This window comes from Ambystoma mexicanum, chromosome 7p (assembly GCF_040938575.1).
Source record: "Ambystoma mexicanum isolate Mex_15411 chromosome 7p, UKY_AmexF1_1, whole genome shotgun sequence".
NCBI lineage: Eukaryota > Metazoa > Chordata > Amphibia > Caudata > Ambystomatidae > Ambystoma > Ambystoma mexicanum.
In genome coordinates, this window is record NC_090939.1 from 737505132 (window position 1) to 737527979 (window position 22848).

A 22848-nucleotide genomic window follows, 5' to 3' on the forward strand; every position below is an offset into this window, starting at 1 on the left:
ACTCCTGCACTGTAACAGGACGGTCACCGCTCGCAACCGTCAATCTTCAAACAACTGGCACATCCGTGTTTCAGCTCCTCGAGACGTACTGGTGTTCCTCTCACTGGCTATTCGGTTGCAGCAGCAACTGCAGTGGAATTTCAACCAGCTCTGAGATGATGTCCAGGTGGCTTACTTTGGAGTTGATTGGTCCCACCAACTCAAAGGGAGAAGTCGTTCTTACAGGGGCTTCTCTGTCGATACGAATTTGTGAGTTTCAGCACAGCATCAGGGCTTCACCGGGCAAACCAATGATACAGGAATTGCAGTAGGCGTCCTCTTCAAGTTCTTCTTCAGATTCCTTCGTCCAGTGGTCGACTGCCTTCTAAGCGAAAAAGCCTCACCTTTTATGCTGGTTTCTCCCAATCATTCCAGCCTAGTTGTTAATCACCTGGTTTGGCACGCAGAGTAAATCTCAAGAAGCACCTTTCTGACAAGAAATGGTGGAAAAAAGACGACCTGGGCCATTATCACGAAATGGGCACCCGTGGGTGCCTTACCGGGGCTGCAAACGTAGCCCGCGGTAAAAACACACAATGGTAGTAAAAAAAAAAAACAACTACCACCAGCTACTGATTGTAGAAAGGGTAACATAAAAATGTTACATTAGAAACTAAACAAAGGGGATGCCTAAGAAACCCCTCAGCACCCTATGGTAAGATAGTGTGTGCTTGGTCTAGAAAGTTACAAAATGCAAGTAAAGTCAATTTCACTTCACTGCTCTTGGAAACAGTAGTTTCACCAAGAGAAGGTATTTAAACCTTTGGGAAATCTGAGAGACTTCCCTGTGCCACTGCACTGAAGGTGCTGTGTGTCACAATGTAAAGGTGATGCCTATGGAGTTTGTCAGACTCCAAAGTCAAAAGAAACAGAGAATAAATCGCATTTAAATTACATGAGGGAATAAAGGACCTAAAGTCCAGCAAAAAGAGCTTGGGGTCTTTAAGATAGAAGGGAATTAACACATTTCTGAGAATTCTCCCCAACAACGGGGTAGCAGGCGGCTGCTGGGAAAAGCTGTAGGCCACGTACCTGGTTGACACCAGTCCCACATTGTAACTCGTTCTACCACCTGCTCCGTCCCAGGGACGGTCTCGGACAAGCAGCCATTTTGTCGAGCTGCGTGTCAAAGTTGTGGTGCTTGGCTCACTGGGCCCGTCCTCCTCCAGGACTCTTGGCGATGGAGCATTGGACCTACCCTCAGCTCAGGACGGGGCCTGGTAGGCGTGTTGCCCTCTGCAGTATTGCCAGTAGTGCTGCGTGCAAGCACCACCTCAGACATCTGTCCGTTACTAGAGTGTAGCCCCTCGGGTGCAGGCCCGGTAAAAGAACCTTGCGGTCCCTCAGCATTGTCTCTGGAAGGATCCAATGACCCCTCTGCCTGGCATCTGGTATCTGAACTAGCCTTGGTACCGGTGCGAGAACCTGAAAGGTTCCTCCCGCTCAGGCATTTCCTTGGGCCTGGGCTTATGTCTGACAAAGTCCTTCAAGTCCTCTGGTGGCGACTTCTCAAAGAGCTCCCTCCACCGAGCTAGCCTGTTCTTCACAGCACGTGCTGTAAGCGTGTCGCACTCAGAACCACCCTCCCAGCCGGGGTCGGGGCCAAGGCAGCGGAGGCAAAGAGCGTGGGGATCGGACGTAGTGAAGAGCCCCTTGCAGGCTGGACACCCGCTGAAACCTGCTGAAGTCGACATGCGCCAGGGAGGAGCGTGGCGCGAGAGGACCGAGTACCTGATTGATAAAAGAAGACAAGACAGAAGAAAGTATCCGGCCAAGAGTGCATGATATTACATGGCTGAAGCCAAGCACAGCAGCGCTGGTGAAATCGACCCGGGTGTGGCGCTGGTGGGCGGAGTCAGGGGAGCACATGCTCCCAGGGCCTTCAGCCTCTAGGGGAAGAAGGTTTTTTTCTGGTGAAAAAGGTTCCGTCTACTGTCCCTAGCGAGGGACGCCCATGCATTATGGAGGAAAGCGGACGGGACGTGAGAGTAGGTTCTCAGTCACTGAGGTATTGGGAAAAATCTACTAGTCCATCAAAATATTCTGGGGTTGACAGGTCAGGAAGGATTTATCATGGATATGAAAATCTTACCTAACAGTGCCATATTTGTCTGGCCCACGCGGGCCATGAGAATCGTTTTGCAAGCTTGTCCCTGCAGTCTCCAGTTTATAATTATTATAATTTTTCATTTATAACACGCTTAATAGCGACAAGTGCCTTCTAAGCGCAGTAGCAGGATTTGAACCTGCTCTGTGTTGTCTTGCTTCCAAGACAACCGCATTGCCCCTGAGCTACCCTTCCCCCCCAATCCCAGATTACTCTGGGATTAGTAAAAACTGAGGGAAGGCATAAAGAAACTTGCTGTGCCATGCTAAGGCAAATACATTTTCTCGAGACGATGGTTCCCAGAAGTTGCTTGCAAAAGGTGGGTACTTGGCAGTGGTCTTTGTGGCGAATAGGTCTGTCTGTGGGTTCCCCAAACCGTGAACACACTGTAGTTCTACGTAGTTCGCTCCCATTCATGGGACATGGTCGATTCCCTGTTGAGGCCATCTGCCAGAACTTGTCTTTTCCTGGCAGTTGAACCACCTTGATAAAGAGGTTCTCCATCAAGGCCCTTTCACACAGGCAGCAAAGCAGACCTTGTTCCGCCCAGTTTGTGTAATGCATGGACGTGGCGTTGTCCATCTGCACTGTTACTGTTTCTCCCTGAAGAATGGGCTGAATGCACATCAGTGCCCATGGGATTGCTCACAGTTCCAATATATTGATATGTAGCTTGGATTCTCACTCTGAACAGAGCTCTTGACAGGGAGATGGTTTAAGTGAACTCCCAAGCCTATTCGGGACGCATCCGTCCTAACTGCGAATGTAGGCATTGAGGTCTGAAAAGGCATCCACTGTTGTGCGCTGCTTTGTGTTATGGGAGTTTTTCCTGAAGTCCTACTTGTAGTAAGACTTTAGTAAGCTACCCCAGTGGTTTGTAGATCTCCAACTCTTAGCATCAGTCTGTACTAACTCAGGACCTTGGTAGAGTGGTAGAGCAGTCAGGCTTAGCTTAAGAGGAAGATGTGAGCTCTAGACATGCACAGCAAAGAAACTCATACGCTTATGATTTATATATTGATTATACACACACACACACACACACACACACACACACACACAGGAATCATTTTAAATACCTTAGACATACACACTATAACAGTTCAGAATACTTGAGGATACACTTCAAAGAGCACTTTTGTGTTTGTTCGCGGTTACATTTGTAGCAACGTTTAGAAAGGGAAAAGAATGTTATTTTATTATTGATTTTAACGCACACCTGCGGTTTTTAAGAGTTAATACAGTAATACATTTACTCTGCAAACACATATAGTAAAGTCACTTAAAGGGAGGAGAATGGTTAGTTAGTGCAACACTAGCCTGGTTCAAGTTCCTAGAGAGGGTTTCTTCGCACAGCAAGTCGTTTAAGTCCAAAAACACAAACCTAGCTGAAGGCAGTTCGGAGAGTACTCAATGTCTTGACAAGCGACAGAATACGAAAAGTTCCTGTGGATTTCTTTCATTCTCTAGTGTTATAGAAGCAGCAAATTCACAACAAAGGAGACCTGTTAAGGACTTGATGCAGCAGCTTGAGTCGGAGGTAAGAGGGCGTGACACTGGACACCTCTAGGTACACTCCAATGCTCTGGAGAGACTTCTTGGAATCAAGGAAGCAATACCTTTCTCCCCACAGTACCCTAGGTTAGAAGAAAAGGTTTGTGCTGGATACTCTGTGATGTTGCAGCTCTGGACAGAACCTCCGGATTCCTTGGTCTGATGACTGAAGGCAGGACAATGGACGGGATCTGTCAGCAGCTGTTTCGAAGTAAGGACATGTGGCACGACTTTCAGCAACTTCTAGGTTCAGTCTGCAGTTTTGGCACCTTTTTTGCAGCACCAACAAAGGACACAGATTGCCCGGTCAATCTTCTTTGCTTCCTGCAGTCCCGCACTCTGGTGAGGGGGTCTGAGTGAGTTGGATTGGACCTCTGGAGATTCCATATGGGTTCAGCAAAGATATGGACAGATTCAGCTTTTCCACGAAGATGCACTCGAAATGTGCAGCGGGTTGCCTTGTATTGGGGCTCCGCAGCTCTGGAAACTCCTAGGACCTCGGGAGATGGCTCAATTCAAAGTTAGTCTTCGAACTGGTTGTTCCCACCAGCCAAAGGAAAGGCGTCATCCTCTTCAGAGCTCCTTGGTTGCACAGAAAAGGGGGTCAGGACAGCAGTGATTGATTCACAGTGTTGCAAAGGGTCTGCAGGCATCTCTGGTCGTCTTTGGTTACTTCATCTTCCAGTGAATGTCTTGCTTTTCACTACTAAAGCCTCACTTTTTATACAGCAAACACTCCTCTGCAATTTCTCTCAGCATTTCACAGAAAGGGTTGATTGGCTGTCCAATTAGGACAGCCACACCCCTAGTGGCAGCTGGTCCTGTTCAGGCACTCCTGAGAACCTTCTCCCTCTCAAGTAGCTGAACACTGTTCTGCATCTCTCACCATCCTGACTTTTGCAGATTAGAGCTTTTTGTACAACAGCAGAAATAAATCTTCAATTAAATGATCATAGCTTAGAAATGCGGCCTAGCGCAGTGTTGGGGAGAATTCTCAGAAATGTGCTAATTCCCTCTACCATAGAGACCCCAGCAACTTTGCTGGATTTTGAGGAGAGGGAGAGAGAAAGAGAGAGAGAGAGAGAGAGAGAGAGAGAGAGAGGGAGAGGGAGAGAGAGAGAGAGAGAGAGAGAGAGAGGGAGAGAGAGAGAGAGAGACAGAGGGGGAGAGAGAGAGAGGGGGAGAGAGAGAGAGAGGCAGAGAGGAGACCCTTTTTCCCCACTCTCTCATGTATTTTAATGTGATTTTGTACACAGTGTTTCTTTTGGTTTTGGAGTCCGACAAACTCCATAGGCATCATCTTTTACATTGTGTCACACAGCACCGACAGTGCAGTGGCACAGGTAAGTCTTTCAGATTTCCCAAAGGTTTAAATACCTTCTTTGGGATAAACTACTGTTTCCCAGAGCAGTAAAGTGAAATTGACTTTACTTACATTTGTAACTTTCTAGACACAGCACACACTATCTTACAGTAGGGTGCTGGAGGGGTTACCTAGTATCCCCTTCGTGTAGCTTCTCATGTAAAATTGTTATGTTACCCTTTCCTCACTGAAGGGCTGGTGACAGTGGTTTACTTTTTACTACCATTATGTGATGTTACCGCGAGATGTGTTCGCAGCCACTGTAGAGCACCCATGGGTGCCATTTTTGTTAAAATGGCCCGGTCTGCTTTTTTCACCATTTCTTTGTGGAAAGGTCCTTCCTGAAATTTACTCTGCGTGCCAAACCTTAGTTCGTTTTGTCTTTGGTGGACTTCATGAGTGAAACCCACCTCTGGCTCCAGGGTGTCTGGCGGGGGCAGGAAGTGAGGGAGGTGCACGAAACTCCCTGTGCTTAGTCTCCTAGGAGAGCCAAATGCACTCTGTGGTGATCGGCCGGCTGACTGTCCGGCAAAGGACAGTCACCCTGCTGGGTGACTGACAACTGGGCTGGAATCAATGGCAGCAAGCTGCATGAAAGGTGAGGCTTTTTGGCTTGGAAGGCAGAGTCTATCACTGGACGAAGGAATCCGAAGAAGAACTTGAAGATGCCTACTGCAACTCCTGGACCGTTGGTTTGCCGGGTGAAGCCCCGCTGCTGTGCTGAAATTCCAATTTCATATCGACAGAGAAGAACAAGTTACTTTCTTATCTGGTAACGTTCTTTCGATGGGATGGTCCGACGACGTATTCCATATCTATGACATGTAATCACCACAGCTGTGCTGCTTCGGAAACTTTTCGGCGCCTGCGTCCTTCGTCAATGACGTTGATGCGCCGTCGTCGAGGACCTCCTCCGACGTCCGAAGTCATCCGATGTGATCAGTAGGACGCACGACGCCCATAGCCTCAGTTGTGACATAAGTCAACTGCCAGTCAGACACAAAGCCTTGCGGAACGTAAGCTGCAATCGCAAAAGAAATTCTGCAGCGGGGAAGGCAGGGCGGGAGCGATATGGAATACGTCGTCGGACCATCCCATCGAAAGAACGTTACCAGGTAAGAAAGTAACTTGTTCTTCGAGGGGATTGGGTCCTCCGATGTATTCCATATCTATGACAGACTCCCAAAGCAGTACCAAAGCAAGGAGGAGGGAAAGAATTTAGAATCAAAATTTAGAATAGCCAATCAAATAGCAGAGCAAAGGACCGCCTTGCCAAAGGCCAGATCCTGTGCTCGGATGGAATCGAGGGAATAGTGACGTACAAATGTATGTACTGAAGCCCAGGTGGCTGCATCACAGATGTTGCGAATAGGAACACCCCTCTGCAGGGCAGTAGACGCAGCCATACCCCTGGTAGAATGGGCCCGCAAGCCAGCCGGTGGATCCTTACTTACCAAGCGGTAGCACTCCGAGATGGCCAAAATAATCCAGCGAGACAAAATCTGTTTCGTCACAGCTTGCCCCAAACGCTTTCCAGCGTAACCAATAAAGAGTTGATCTCTCCACTCTGATCCGGGACATGCGTGAAACATAAAAGCTTAAAGCTCTCCTAGGATCAAGCCTATGGAGCCTCTCCTCTTCCTTACCAGGATGCGGAGGAGGATAGAATGCCGGAAGAACAACCTTCTGGGCCAAATGAAATTCTGTCACTACCTTCGGAAGAAAAGAAGGACGAACTCTAAGGACAACCCTGTCCTTGTGAAATACAGTGAAGGGAGGCTTAACTGAAAGTGCCTGTAACTCACTCACTCTGCGAGCGGAAGTAACCGCAACTAAAAACACAGTTTTCAGAGTTAACACCCTCAAAGGGCAAGAATGTAAAGGCTCAAACGGAGCACCCATAAGAAACTTAAGAACAAGGTTTAAATCCCAACTGGGCACCAGGAAAGGTGACGGAGGGAACACATTAGTGAGCCCTTTCAGGAACTGTGAAATCAAAGGGATTTTAAAGTAAGAACACTCTTCAGACGAGCGCTTAAAGATGGACAGCGCCGCCAGGTAACCCTTAACGGTACCCACTTGCAAGCCCCTGTGGGCCAAAGAAAGTAAAAAGGACAGAACCATGGGGATGTCACATGCAAAAGGATCCACATTCTGAACTCTGCACCAGTCGCAGAACTTACGCCAACGGCAACGGTACAGAGACTTTGTTGCTGGCCTTCGGGCCGAAAGCAACACCTCCATCACGTCCTCAGGGAGGTCCCAATCCTTATACCTCAACCTTTCAGAAGCCAAGCGTGAAGGTTGAGGGATCTGACCTCTGGATGGAGAACCTGACCCCCCTCCCGTGAGAGCAGAACGTCTCGGTAGGGAAGACGACGTGGAGGGCAGATGGATAAGTCGAGAAGGTCCGGGTACCATGTCCTCCGAGCCCACGCCGGGGCAATGAGGATCATCCGGGAACTGAACTTCCGTAACCTCCGCAGCACTTGCGGGATGACGGGGACTGGAGGAAACGCGTACAGCAGCGGGAAGGACCACTCCACCACGAACGCGTCTGCTAAGGCTCCTTTTGGAGGAAATTCCCGCGAGCAAAACCTTTCGCACTTCCGGTTGACACTGGAGGCGAAGAGATCCACTTGAGGGGTCCCCCAAAGGGCGAAGATCTCCAGGAGAATCTCCTGAGCCAACTCCCACTCGTGAGAGATCGCGCTCTGCCTGCTCAGAGCGTCCGCCGTCACGTTTTCGGCTCCGGCCAGATGAACTGCCGAGATCGAAACTTCCTGCTGGATGGCCCAGAACTCGAGCTGCATCGCCTCCCTGCATAGAGGAAGTGACCCTGCCCCCCCCCTTTTTGTTGAGGTAGTGCATGGCCACTGTGTTGTCCGTCAGGATCAGGACATTCTTCCCTCGCACAGACGGCAGAAAAGCCTTCAGGGCTAGCCTGACGGCCCTCAGCTCCAACAGATTGATATGGAGTCTGGACTCTGACGGAGACCAACGACCGCTGACTGTCAGCCCGTTGGCATGAGCTCCCCATCCCGTGAGGGATGCATCCATCACGATCGTCACCTCCGGCCAGGGAAGCCAAAATGGAGCCCCCCCTCATCAAGTTGCCTTCGACGGCCCACCACAGAAGGTCCCGGGCGACCGAGGGCGGCACCTGAATCGAGTCCGACATCCTGCCGGAGGACTGCGACCATTGCGTCTTGAGTGCCCACTGCAAAGATCTCATCCGCAGGCGAGCCTCTGGCACCAGAAGAATGCAGGATGCCATGAGGCCGAGCAACCTCAAGAACTCGAACGCTGGGAGCGTCTGGGCATGCTGAAACTTGTGCACCATCTGCTGAATGTGAAGAGCCCTCACCTGGGGAGGAAAACACAGCCCCAGGGAAGTGTCGAGCACTGCTCCGATGTACTGGAGCCGCTGTGTTGGCGTCAAATGGGACTTCTTTAAATTGAGGGAGAAGCCCAGCCTGTGAAGGGAGCGACAGGTGACCGACAGATGATCCAGGACTTGCTCGGGAGAGCTCCCCCTGATCAACCAATCGTCCAGGTAGGGGTAGACGTGAATCCCCCCTTGCCTGAGATGCGCTGCCACCACCACCATGAGCTTGGTGAAAACCCTCGGGGCGGAGGTCAATCCGAACGGCAGGACCCGAAACTGAAAGTGCGAGTCGCCAACCGCGAACCTCAGGTACTTCTTGTGCTTGGGATGGATCGGCACATGGAAGTAAGCATCCTTGAGGTCGAGTGACACCAACCAGTCCTGAAGCTGAAGGGCCTGGAGGACTTGAGAGAGAGAGTAACCATCTTGAACTTGTCCTTCCTGAGGAGTTTGTTCAAACCACGCAAGTCCATGATGGGTCTCAATCCCCAGTCTTTCTTCGAAACCAAAAAATAAGGGGAATACCATCCCTTGTTGCTCTCCGCTACAGGCACCAGTTCTATGGCGCCTTTCTCCAGCAGGGCTTGAATTTCCTGCGCAAGGAGCGGATCCGGACTCTGCAAAGAGAGGTTCCCCGGTGGATTGTCGCGAGGCCTGTGCCGAAAGGGAAGACAGTAGCCGTGGGTCATGATCTCCAGAACCCACACATCTGAAGTAATGGCTTGCCACTCTACAAGATGCCGCGCCAGCCTTCCCCCAACCGGCGAACCATGGGACATGGCCTCACGACTGAGTGGGAGCGGCTGCGGCGTTACCGGAGGGCAAAGAGGCAACTGCCCGAGCGGCCTTGGCACCACGGGTACCCTGTCGTCCACCTCTGGTACCCCTGCGTTGGCCTCTTTGACTGCCAGCTCCTCTCGCTTTACTGAAGGATGAGTAATAGCGAAAGGAACCACCCCTCCACTGCTGTCCCCTAGGACGAAAAGGCGGAGGTTGGCGAACTGCAGCGCCCAACTACTTCGCTGCAGCTTTTGAGGTCTGCAACCTCTCAAGGCTCTCGTCAGCCTTGCTGCCAAAAAGGTGTTCACCGTCAAAGGGCATGTTGAGGAGCCGGGACTGCACATCAGGAGCAAACCCCGACTTCCGCAACCACGCAAACCTGCGCATCACGGTGCTCGCCGCCATGGACCTACTGACGCATTCAGCTAAGTCCAAACCCGACTGAACGGACTCACACATGGCATCCTTACCATCCTGGACCATAGCAAGGAAACCATCCCGTTCGTCCCCTTCGGGAATATGATCAGCCGCTAACGCAACACAGTTCCACAGAGTGTGCGTGAAACGCGACAAGGCACAAATGGAGTTGGCCGCCTGAAGCGCCATACCACCAGAAGAAAACACTTTCTTCGCCCAGCCATCAAAACGTTTGTCGTCCCTATCAGGAGGGATGGTAGGGTACGACGCCTGCTTCGCCGGGGCCATGGCCGCCTGCACCACCAAACTCTCCGGAGTGGGGTGCCTGGTCAAGTAGCAGGGGTCGCCACTGGCTGGACGGTATTTTCGCGACAAGGATCTGCCCACCGCCGGGAGACTCTCCGGAGCAGTCCAAGCCGCCGCCACCCTTCTCTGTAAAGCCATATGGAACGGCAGAACCGGGTCAGTTGGGGGACCAACATCAAGGATGTCTGTCAGATCATCCTGCACAAATTCCCCTGGGGGAGCAGACCATCCCAAGTACTCAGAAACCCGAGCCATAAGGCGCCGGTACGAGGAATCAGCATGAGAGCCAGGCTCAGGCCTACAAAACTCCACCTCCGGAGAGGTGTCCAGTCCACTGGCATCATGCAGTGACTGTCTCAACTCGTCAAACTGACTATGGCTCGAGACAATTTCATCCGGAACCTGACTAGGAACCAGGCCATCAGAATCCTCATCCGCCTCTGAAATATAGTCCAGGTGGCGAAAAGAAGGCACTCGAGAGTGCTTGCTCTTAACCAGAGCCTTCCTAGGGGGTCCACCCGTGCCCTGGGGTACCTCCGACACGAAAGGCGTCGATGGCGTCGAGCGAATCGGCGCCAGCGTCGAGAGAACCGGCATCGGCGCCGAGAGGATCGGCGTCGAGGAAATCGGCGTCGACCTCAGATGCAGCGCCTCCAGAATCGGCGGCGTCGACACAGCCCTCGAGGCCGGAGCCCCGAGCGTGTCCCTCGACGACCTGAGCGTCGACGGCATCGACGACTTCCTCGGAGCCAGAGCCTCGAGAAAGCCTGTCGACGCCCTCGACTCCACAGACGTCGATGCCTTCTTCGAAGACCTCACAGGCGCACACGGTCTCGAACGCGTCGAGGACCGGGACCTGGAACGGGTACGTCGAGAACGAGTCCCCTTGTCCGAACGGGACCTCTCCCGTGACTCGTGCCGACCTCTCTTGCGAGCGGTGTCTCTCGACCTCACACGACCGACCCTACTCGGGGGCGCGGACGGCTGAGTACCCTGCGACTCAAGAATCGCCAGCATCTTCTTCCCGAAGGAAGCCCATTCCTCCGGCGTCGCACGGCTGGAGGGGTAAGCGACGCGCCGGGCAGGGCCCTCCGAAGAGGACCTGGAAGACGACCGGTGTCGGCGCTTCCGAGAATGCCTCGAAGAGGCTGAGGAGTGGCGAGACCGACTCCTAGAAGGAGACCCACGAGACTTCCGACGATGACACGGAGAGTCACCCCTCGAATCATCCGTCGAAAGCCCCGCAGACTTCGACTTCCGGGGCTTGGACACCCGACCTACCGACAACAACTTCTTACGTTCGCGTAAGGCTTTGGACGTGAGCGACTGGCAGTCGATACAGTCATCCGTGTCGTGGGCCTCCCCGAGGCACCAGAGGCAGGCGTCGTGCGAGTCCGTCACCGACATCTTGGACCCACACTCCCCGCACTTCTTGAAACCCGGACGCGGGGTCGAAGACGAAGTAGACATCTTCAGAAGGATTTTCACAAACTAACAGGTTCGAAGAACCGAGAAGAACAGAACTCCAAAGAGTCGAGGCGTTTAAACCGAGAAACACGAAGCAACACGTTCGCGGAAAAAACGGAACTGAGGCTATGGGCGTCGTGCGTCCTACTTATCACATCGGATGACGTCGGAGGAGGTCCTCGACGACGGCGCATCGACGAAGGACGCAGACGCCGAAAAGTTTCCGAAGCAGCACAGCTGTGGTGATTACATGTCATAGATATGGAATACGTCGGAGGACCCAATCCCCTCGAAGCTCCCAGAAGAACGACTTCTCCCTTTGAGTTGATGTGACCAATCAACTCCAAAGTAAGCCACCCTCTCAAAGCTGGTCGAGTATCCACTGCCGTTACTGCTGGAACCGGATAGCCAGGGAGAGGAACACCAGTACGTGTGTGTTGCTTACAAGCTGGCCAAGAGCTCCAGGAAGATCCTCCGGATGCCCATGAAGCAGGACTGACTGAGCCCCCTCAACAGAGTGCGGGACCCCATAAGCAAGGAAAGCCCATCTCGACAGTCAGGAACCACAGTGTTGCTATTTGCGGTAGACCCGAGGAGCTGAGACACTGAAGTGCCACTTGTTTGAAGAGCGGGGACAGTCCCATTGCAGTGCAGGAGTCCCCAGATGTCCTCCCTCTTCACCCCACGACTGAGGCCCAGGAACACCAGGATCTGCAGAGCTGCACAGCAACAGAAGCCATCAGCTGCACTTTTCTTTAACCTAAAGGTACTGTACAGTATGAGAGAATTTACTTCTTGTTGTGCCATCTTGTTTGTCCTCGTTGGAGACTTGTCTTGGTTGTCTCTGTAGAGTTGCTAACAGCTTCTTTACCTCACAAGCCTAAGCAGCTTGTGGAACTACTTTGATTTCTTTTATTCTACAAAGACTTTTAAAACATTGTGCAAGACTTTACTTACCTGCAAGAAGTGCTTCAGTTCACCTTGACTTTTGCTAACTTAACATTGGCTGGCCTGGCTCCCCGAAAGACTCTTCTCTCCTCTGCTCTGCTCATGTGTTGTGTCTTCCTTCCAGGAAGGGGTTAACTGACACTGCATTGGAGGGTTAATGTGAAAGTACTTAGCTGCTTAAGAATAATTGTGTGAATACTGGTCTTATTCTGAACCCTCTTTTCTTTGATACTCCTCTCAAGTATATTCTAAATGCAACAGTGATATATTAATGTCCCCAGCATCCTACCTATTGAAGTCACCTGAGGGTGTGTAGATAGCGTCTGTGGGCCATCCCAAAAGGGTATTTGCTGATTTAGAAACTAAGTGGGTATTTTGAAGTAGATTTGTGTGTTGCTTTATATTCTTCTAAAGAAGGCTTACCCTAACTGACTGTTAAATAAATGAATAATTGTTTAATCAAGAAACCTTGTGTGCAAGAGTTTATTTCAATACTTGTCACTGTGAATCTCTGTCTAACTCCCCTACAGCTCCCACTGACCCTTCTTGTGATAAGTCTGGCTGCTCAACACGCTACCAACCTGTGTAGTACAGACTTATACCAAAGGTTGGGTCCCTTTTGCCAGGAGGTCGGGATTGTTGTAGTGCCCCCAACAAGTACTGCATACAATCTTGCCTAACACAGGAGTTGCAGTCCTCTGTCAGCTAAAGACACATAAGGCACACCTTTTGAGGTCAGTCAGGGACATTTGACTCTTGCAATTCCTGCATTGATTAAAGCCAGAGGCCTTCTGCGTACTAGTAAGAATTAGCAACAAAGCTGGTGGCCTATCCAAAGCATTGTACAGAAGAAAGAAACTGAGCAAGAAACTGAGATTAGGAAGTACATCCGGAACTTAACATATCCGTAGTCATGGGTGCTAATAATGCAATCAGAGTTGCAATGAACGCCCTAACTGAAAAACATTTCTGGAGCCACAGTGATGCTGCGCAAGTCATTTGGCAGATGAGCAATTTGTGGGAGTAAGCAATCCATTGGAAAAGGCTGTTAAAAAAGGCTTGCAGATACACTGCGTCTTGTACAATAATGTGGACTTACCTTCAGATGTATGAGGTTCTGACCTGGCCACCTTTGGTGAGGCGGGTGCGGTGTATGATGGGGGGTCCTGAGAATATCTTTTGGCACCTCGGTTTTCAAATGCTTCCTCTTTTCCTATAAAACAAAACAAGGTATTTTCTGTTAAAACAAAAGATGGGATGCAAGTTGGAAGACATCTGCTTTGTCATTCATTCAGATGGCGTCTATTCCCATGACAGTTCAACCAAATATTTATTATCTTTCTTGCAGGTTAAGTGTTCTAATGATCTAACCAAACCTAAAAGATTAGTTGCGTACATTAATAGTACTGTTTTATCTTTGATGAGGTACAATTGTACATGTATATCAGCCAAGCAATGGACAATTACTCAGCTGCATTTCATGTTTGTACAGGTGGGCTTTAGCCATACAATCATATTATACAATAAATGAGAAACATTAACCAATATTAGGTATAGAAATAAAATTGTGTTGTAAACAATCAGCAGTTATGTCCAGGACTAGAGTTAGGATTGCTTAAATTTCTTGGACTAAACACATTACCTAAACTGACAAAAAATAATTAAAAGAAAAATCCTGAACTGTATTGTCGAAATTCTAGTACTTTGAAAACACTATTATGTATCTTATTCTTACATGATGGTACAGTTGTAGATGAAAATAATAATTATTATGAGGTGCAGTACACAAATGATCAAACTTGTATCTTCAGTAACACAGTTTACTGTTACCAGACCATTGACCATAATGATGAGGCATTTTCTTTGGATGCAATCAAGTTATTAATGGTCACCGAGAAGGATTTGGTACACTTACGAGTTGCATCTGTAATCCATATTTCTTTTAAAATGACAGCGAAAACAAACATTTGGTGGACATACTATTAGCTGTTATTTCTCATGTTTCAAATTAGGCTCCTACAGAACATTCTTACATTTTTGTAAGTGTCCTGCGGTAACATTATTTTTTCAGCAATAACATTTTAAACCTGGTTAGGATGTAAGCCACCTAGGGAGCTCTGCAGAGCTGGGATACAGAGACAGGCCGTAACCATGCTGTAAACTGAGAGCGGGGAGGAAGCTGAGGGTGTGGAAGGCACACACCTGGTACCCAATCCTAATCATCAGTAACTGCCACCGGTCAAAAAGCACTGCAAAGACGGGCTGTTACCGTGCTGTTCCCCTGTTGGAGCACTGTGAGCTTGTATAAACTCAGGTAGTAAGGGTTCACCCATAGGTGTTGGAGCTTCATGTCATCTTTTTCACTGTTTTCACCATTTGGCTGATGCCTCTCAGACTGCTGTCTTCTGTGTTGTAGTTAAGGAGTGTTGGGAGAGTTCTGACTGCATCTTGCCCACTTTCTTTTTTGCTCTGCAGTGGGATTACCAGATTCCTGAGGATAGTTGGTGTTACGGAGAATTCTCAGAAATGTGCAAATTCCCTTCTACCTTAGAGACCCCCAGCTCTTTTGCTGGACTTTAGGACTTTTAATTTTTATTGTCTGGCTGATAAATCAACCTTTCAATATAGATTTACACAATCAAATGAATACAATAACATTAAAAATATAACACTGAATCACAGTGCAAAACAAATAACATATCTTCTTCATAGTTCTAAAAAAAAGAGCAATACATCATTTTGTTTACTACAATACAAGTTAAAAAGAGGATTGTCCACATCTAAAATCACATCTAAAATCCACAAGTGATCAGTTCATTCTTATGATGACATTATTGAATACTAAGAAGTAAATTATCCACACAATTTGATGGGGACCTAACTTGAGTGCATCAGAATTAATATTGCAGAATTTCTCTCCAATATCTAGTATAAACAAATTAAAAATTGTTGCTGCAACTATACACCCTTGTTTAAGGCCACAATAGGTAGGGATGCTAGAAGTCATCTGACCATCAAGGGTCAGCCTTATTTGTACAGATCAGAATGGAACAGGTCAATTAGTTTTTACTAACAATAGAGGACAACCTAGAATAATTAATTTAGTTATAAGAAGAGCCCTGTCAATCGAATCATACGCCTCTCTAAAGTCAACAAAGGCAAGAAATAGGGGCTGTTTCTGGTGATGATAAAGTGCCTTAATCACATTCAGGGTTATCAGATTAATGGCTGTGCCTTTCATGGCAACAAAGCCTGTTTGAAAACAATCTTGTTTTTTAGCTATTTGGATCCAGTCTTGCAAATCCCTGAGAACTAACCTGGCAAAAATGTTACCAGGACAATCAAGAAGGGTGATTGGTCCATAATTAGACAGATTTTCTCTATCGCCCTTCTTAAACACATGAATAATAATGGAGAAGCCCCATGAGGAAGGTAACTTCTGGGTATTTATCATCTGCAGGAATAGGTGGAATAAAATAGATGCCCACTGATCAGGGAATTGTTTAAACATCACGTTTGATAACCTGCCGGGGCCTGGCGCACGAGAGCGACTAGATTTATGTATAGAATATAAGATATCTTCAGTCGTAAATTCCAATTCGAATCGTGCACCAGGGCATGTTACATTAACCTGCAAACAGGACACCGGTTTGGCATAAAGTTTTGGGAACTGACCAATCCCCTGGATAGCTGAAACGTCATTTATCTGCAAGGACATTTGGGAAGACGAAGTTGTTTTGTTAATCGCCGCCCATATTTGAGATGTAATTTTGGACCCAATCACTCAAAATATGCTCTCCATCTTTCTGAAAGAACATAGATCGATGGCCTCTCATCCAGTTCCTGTGTCTGTTGTTTTTTTATTTTTATTGTAAAACTTCAGTTTTATACAAAATTATATTAAACTTTTGTTACAATTTCCATTCAGTCAACAATTCATTAGGCCTATTCTTCAGTTTTTTTGCATTTTTACTATGTCCGTTTAACCAATTTCTTTTCCCATCTAAATTGAGATTTCTGTTGTTGAACACAGGAGTCATATGTATGAGTCAGAGTATATATTTTCTTGTTCTTATAAGAAGTTCAGAAACGCTGCAATAAAGAACTGTATTCAAACAGATCTTGGTAGCCAGTGAATTGACACCTCTCAATGGCAGCCGTAAGAACTAGGCCAAAATGCATTAAGTTCATCTCAGTCCAGCGCAATCTATTATGTCCGTTGTTTACGACATCTCTTCTATATTTAGTATTCTGATATTTGTTAAGGAGGACCCTCGTGTTCCACTTTAAATATAACATATATCATGATCACTCTCCTTTGTCAGCAAAATTTTAAAATCTGAAGCTACAGAACGCAGCTCTAGTGATAAAAAGACAATCAAGAATTGCTGTAATCTGCCCCCTTTTCCAAGTTTTCTGGGGAGGAAAAGTGTCCAGACTAGACCCGTTCAGTATGATTAGATTTTTAGTCTGTAAGCCATGTCTCCTGTAGCAAAATGATGTCACAGCCTACATGTTCAATAGAAGATGCTCTTAAAAGTTGTTTGTAGCCTCTGGTGTTCCAACTGATTAAAGAGAGAGGAAGTGAAGATAGTTATGCATTAGAACATGCACATTTACAAGGAGATTGGGGTACACACAATCTATTAGCTTGAAGAACAGATTGCTTATGCGTCACCTCCATATCTTGAGATGACTTACATTTAGAGGCAATATGCATATTATATCTTACATCATCAATCAATAATTAGAATCCTAGCTCATACAAGTCCTTTTGAGCTAACCCTAAGGTATTTAAAATAACTCGGGAATGCAACCAAATCCTATCAATAGACAGATTTGGTTCCTGAATAAATTCAATTTGCTCAATGTCGGAAGTTTCTTTATCCTCCAATGACGGGATATCTGCCAGAATCGCTAGGATAGAACTTCTATTAAGATCGTATTGAGGATGCAGTGATCCTCTGCAGCGTATAATAAGCAAATGTAACTGCTGTTTTTTTTGTGTTAATCAAGGTCATTTGAGAGGGACGCAAAAATAAGTCGGACAATGCACAGTAGGTTCAAGGAGATGCATTGGACATCGATCTTTAGAGTCCATCACAAGCTTTCGGGGTGTTGGTCTGGTCATATCAACCTGCCCCTGACAGTACTCCTTTAGACTCTGGTGCAAGAAAATTATTAGTTTGTATTGACACTTGTTGCGCCGACATATACTGTTCTACTGCAGATCTTATATCTTCTTCTAATGGCAACCGATGGGGAGCCCATTCCTTTTCTTTTTACTCATGGAAGAATTCTTTGGGTTCTTAGAAAAAAGGAAGCGCCGCAGAAGATGCCTCATCTTTAGGTGGGGGTATTTGTATTGGGATTTGTTCAGATGTCTCTCCTGCCGACCCAAGATGGTCAATAGAAATGATGTGATTAATTAATGGCAGGGCAGTTTCCATTTTGGTGGTTATGTCAGCACTAGTAGGTAGCTGATGGTTCTGCAATACGTTGTCAGTACCACAAGGGTGGGATTTAAATGAGTGCTGCTTTACAAGATGAACAGATTTATATTGCCATTTCATCAATTTAGCAATCTGCTCATCTTGTAGTTTAAGTTTAATGTCTAAAGTCTCAAACAATTTAAATAATGAGGAAATCGCTAAATTCATAGCATGAAGAGTGGTCTCAATAAGAAAAGATGAAGAAATATTAGATTGCAAGGGATGTGATCCTGATGAATGGGATTTAACCTGTCTAGGGGTCGGTGCTACATAAGAAGAAGCCAATAAAGAAGCATTTGCAGAATAAATAACAGAGACCTCAGGTATGGGTAAAAGCGGAATCAGAATCCAAGTCTATATCATCATCAGATTGAGGAAGGACAAGAGGGGTAAGATTTAATTTAGCAGTAATGTTCGAATTTACAGAAGCAGCCAAACTATTATGGGGGTCGTTATTTGTGTTGCAGACTCCCAAGTTTATATCAGTGGCTGCAGATAATTGAGCTTGGGGAATGCTGCAGACACCATTTTCCTCAGATATAATGAGATTACTAGCCAACGGAAATTTGCAGCTTCTGATAGGCGTGTGATCTGAGACAGCAGCTAGGTTAGTAGGAACCTGTGGGCAGGGCTGGTTTAAATCAATTAGTTGCAGGTTCGTTTTCATAGAAATAGTGTCTTTGAAAAGCATCTGCTGAATATTTCCAAAATGAAATATATGCTTGTCTGCAGCCTTTCACCACCATGGGGTACTATCCATATGTTTTCGCTAGGGGGAAAAAGGGCACAGAACAAGGAAAATCCGGCATATTAGATTTCAAAGTATAGGTGTGCGCGAAACAAACTATACCAGGTAGATTGGATTCAATTAGTTAAAACTATCTGCTTGTAAGTTCCAAGATGGCCACCGGCCGGTAAACACTGTCGCCTGAGCTCCCTGTTTAGCATCACCCCTGACGGGCCCAGCCCTCCCCGGCTGATCTCTCATTGCTCCATCGGAGCCCCAACAATGGGAGCGTCTCGGACCCCAGCGGGGAGGAGATCCGCTGCGGGTGGATCGGAGGCCTGTGAGTGGAGTGCGGGAGCGGGCCGATCCTCTGGGGAGCTCTGCCGCACCATCGGGTGTTTGCGGCGGGTGTTCGCGGCGGCGCAGAAGCTTTGGAGGAGCTGCTCCCCAAGCAGGACCTGGCACGCGGGGGTGGAGGGTTGCGGGGCCAGCAACCTGCTGAAGAGGCGCGCCAGGGACGCCAAGGAGCACTGCCCCCCAGAGCGGCCCAAGAAGGGGCCCCGAGGCTTGGGAGGAGCAGTCTCAGGCCGGACATCACCTGCTGCAAGCCGCAAACTGAAAAGGGACGGCTCCCGGAAAGGGGGGAAAGCTGCAGGAGGACAGACAGAGGGGCTCCTTGTGCTTTCCGGAGAGCTTCAGTGTCGAGCAAGCCTCCCATCAAGTAAGGAGAGGGGGGTGACCCCGGGGGGTGGAAGTCTGCCCCAGATCAAAACACAGGGGGGGGGGACCCCCCCAGGGGTGCCTGCCATCCAGTTAGAGGCCGCATTGGGTGCTCTCGGTGAGGCACCTGGCTGCTGTTAGTTGGCCTGGACCATGCCTCTGGAAAGGCTCAGATCTGGTGGGGCCCTCCCACACAAAGAAAGGAGGCGCTAGCTATAGGGCCTGTTCCAGGAAGATCTCATAATACAGCAAAGGGGTTTTGGTTTGGGTGGGCCATCCCCCGCACGGCCAGCACGACCCCCCTTTCCACCACTTTTCATCATGTCCAGGAATAGAGTCAAGGACCCCCCAGTAGCGGCAAAGCACTCAAAGAAAGTCCAGGATGAGACACTTACCGGGAGCTGGACGAGGAGGGGTGTCCCCCTGGAGACGAAGCCTCAGGAGAATCGACGCAGAGCTGCACACAGGACCCCCAGGATGCATTAGTCACGCATGGAATGCTCAAACAATTCCTGGGGGAAATGGTTGATAAAATTACGGCGGCAAGTCAAAGACAGATGGACACCCTGAGGGAGGACTTGGCGGAGGGTCCCAGGGAAATCAAGAGAGACATTAACAAAGTGGAGGAGAGAGTGGACATTAACGAACGGGCGATACAAGAAATAACAGAAGATGCACAGAAGGCTAAAAATCTCTTGGAGACCCTAGCGGTGGCTACCCAAAACCTGGAGCTGCAGGCAGAGGAGTTGGAGAATCGCTCCAGGTGCATCAAAATCTGGGTTAGGGCTCTTCCGGAGACCTTCCTGACCCACGATCTCGCACAGACCCTAACATCCATATTCACAGATCTCCTCAAGGATAAATCGTGCTTGGATCTCGAATTTGATAGTCCACAGAGTGGGGCCTTGTCGGGCTGAACCCGGCGCTACGCCAAGAGATGTTTTAGTAGCTTTCCACGGTTTTGCTGCGAAGGAGAAGATTATGCAAAAGGCGAGGAAGGCAGGCAAAATCACCTATAATGCCTCAGAGATTTTGCTATTTTAAGACCTAGCCCAGGTCAAACTGGCTAAAAGAAGGCGGACGCTCCCAGTCCTGAAACACCTGACGGCGCAACAAATAAAATATAGTTGGTCCCCTCCGCTCGGTTTGTCTTTCGCCTGGCAAGGCAAACAACAAAAGATTACGACATGCGAGCAGGGTCTAGACCTGCTGGGTTTAGAAGAGCAGCAACCATCAGATACCGCTGGGACAACATCCCGTCGTAAAGCTCCCAAATCGTGGGAATGGACCACAGTGTCCTCTAAGCGTCCAGCAAAACTTGATCACCCACCGGCGAGTCACAACGGGCAGAAGAAGCGCACTCAGGGGGCTCAAAGTAGCCTGATTGTGACCCCCTCCAGTCTCACCCTTTCGCAAGAGGACAGAGCTTAGAGGAGCAAGTCCGGGGAGGGCACTTGCGAACTAGAAAGGAGCACTGTCACGGGCTAGCACTAGACTTTTATGAGGCGGGGCAGGGAGAAAAACTTGGGATGGGATGGGCAAATCCTGCGTTGTGCAAATCTGGGCAATTGTTAGGGCTCAGCTCTCGTAGGTACGATACGAGGGGGGGCAGATTGCCAGTTGAGCTCCCCCAGGGGGGGGGAATGGAGGTGAGGAGGGGAGTGGTGGGGAGGAAGGGGCAGGGTCATCACCTCACTGATCCATGAGATCTACCATCCCTCATAATGAGCTCCCATCGCCTAAAGTCACCTGAGACCCAGGCCGGAGGGCCTGGGTGTCACATCCCCGTCCCAACACTTCCTACCAAAATGGGGCAATTGATGTTACTGTCGTCACTGAATGTTAACGGGTTAAACTCTTTGCTCAAAAGGAAAGAAATTGAGCGGTGTGTACGCAAGGGAAAGCCTCATGTGGTCACACTGCAGGAAACGCATTTTAGAACCCAAGACTTGCATAGAATTAGAATCTGGGGATATTCTAAGCTTCTTCAGGCCACTCAGTCCGTTAAAAGAGGGGGGGTAGCAATTGCTGTTCGAGATGGAGTGTATCTGACGGTTAAAGACTTGTAGCGAGACTCCCAAGGTAGGTACCTGGCAGTGATTTTGGAGGGTAGAGGAGAGGTTTACACAGTCGCAACAATTTATGCGCCCAACACCGGTCAGCTTCCATTCATAATTAAAGTCCTCACTAAACTGAACAATTTTGCTACTGGCCACATCATACTAACAGGGGATTTTAACATGGCTTGGGAACCCCATAGGGATAGGAGTAGGGTGCTCTGGGTATCGCAGGGGGGCCCTCAGAGGACTTAAAAGCAAAAATGAGGGACTTGGCACTGGTGGATGCTTGGAGAGAAACTCAGGGGGACACGCCCGGATTCACGTTCTACTCCCATGCACATAAAACACATTCACGTATTGATTATGTCTGGGTATCTAGTTCTCTTTTAGGAAAGTTGAAGGACATCACACTGGGTCCCATTTCACTCTCGGACCATGCCCCAATCCTACTTGTGATCACTAGACCAAAGGGCCCCCCCGGGCCTGTGGAAATGGAGGTATCTATCATTCTCTTTAAAGACCCTATTCTCGTGAAAGAGGTTGAACAAGAACTTGAAGACTTCGTCTCTCACAACAAATGGGGGGATACTTCACCGCAGATATGGTGGGATGTCCTTAAAGTCACGATTAAGGGGAAAATCATTGCGATTAAAGCTAGAAGGGAAAGGGTGATGCGACTGGAGGAGGAGAGGTTGGGCAATAGGCTAAAGGAAGCAATGGTGCAGATGGCGGGAAAGCAAACAAGGGCTATTGAAAGAGGTTTGCACACTCAGAGCACAGCTGAACCTCATCCAATCTAGACATGCAAAACGGAACCTGCTTGGCCTGGGGCAAAAGTATTATGTTAAAGCAAACCAAACAGATCGCCTGCTAGCCAGGTTGCTCCGCAGAGAAGAAAAGATAGAACAATTTTGAAAATCAGTGGAGATGGGGGCCAGATGTTTACAGCTAATAGCGAGATAGAGAGTGAGTTCCGCAAATTCTATACAAATCTCCATACTTCCAGCAAACCGGACCCTAGCGTACAAGAGAGTTATTTTAGAAGGGTCAATCTCATAGCCATAACGGAAGAAGACAGGGAAAGGTTGGAGAGGGAGATAACAGAAGACGAGGTCAGAAAAGTGGTGTCTAACCTAGCAACTAATAAAGCTCTGGGGACGGATGGGTTTGTAACTGAATTTTATAAGTTGCATAAGGAATTTCCGATTCCCCATCTTACTAGATTGTTTAATCATATAGGGGAGTCGGGGGTTCTGCCAAAGTCAATGGAGGAGGCAAAGGTGGTTCTTATACATAAGAAAGGCAAGGATCCGATGCTGGGTGGGGCGTATCGTCCGTGCTTTAATAAATGTCAATGCCAAGCTATATACCAATGTGTTGGCAGCCAGATTGGACTTCATTATGCCTACAATTGTCCAGGCCGATAAAGTGGGGTTCATAAGGGGTCGTCAGATGGCCAACAACTTGAGGAGGATAGTCC

The 22848-nt window shown here is 48.4% G+C and overlaps 1 protein-coding gene across 7 annotated transcripts in view; it reads right to left on the reverse strand.

Annotated features, from left to right (window-relative positions):
- The window catches only part of SCML2 (Scm polycomb group protein like 2), a 1699115-nt gene that overhangs the window by 404991 nt on the left and 1271276 nt on the right, over positions 1 to 22848 (reverse strand). For all 7 annotated transcript variants that reach the window (XM_069636837.1, XM_069636835.1, XM_069636832.1 and 4 more), the window contains one exon: positions 13469 to 13582. In XM_069636837.1, coding sequence (XP_069492938.1) covers positions 13469 to 13582 — 114 coding nt within the window. The remainder of the gene's footprint in view (positions 1 to 13468; positions 13583 to 22848) is intronic.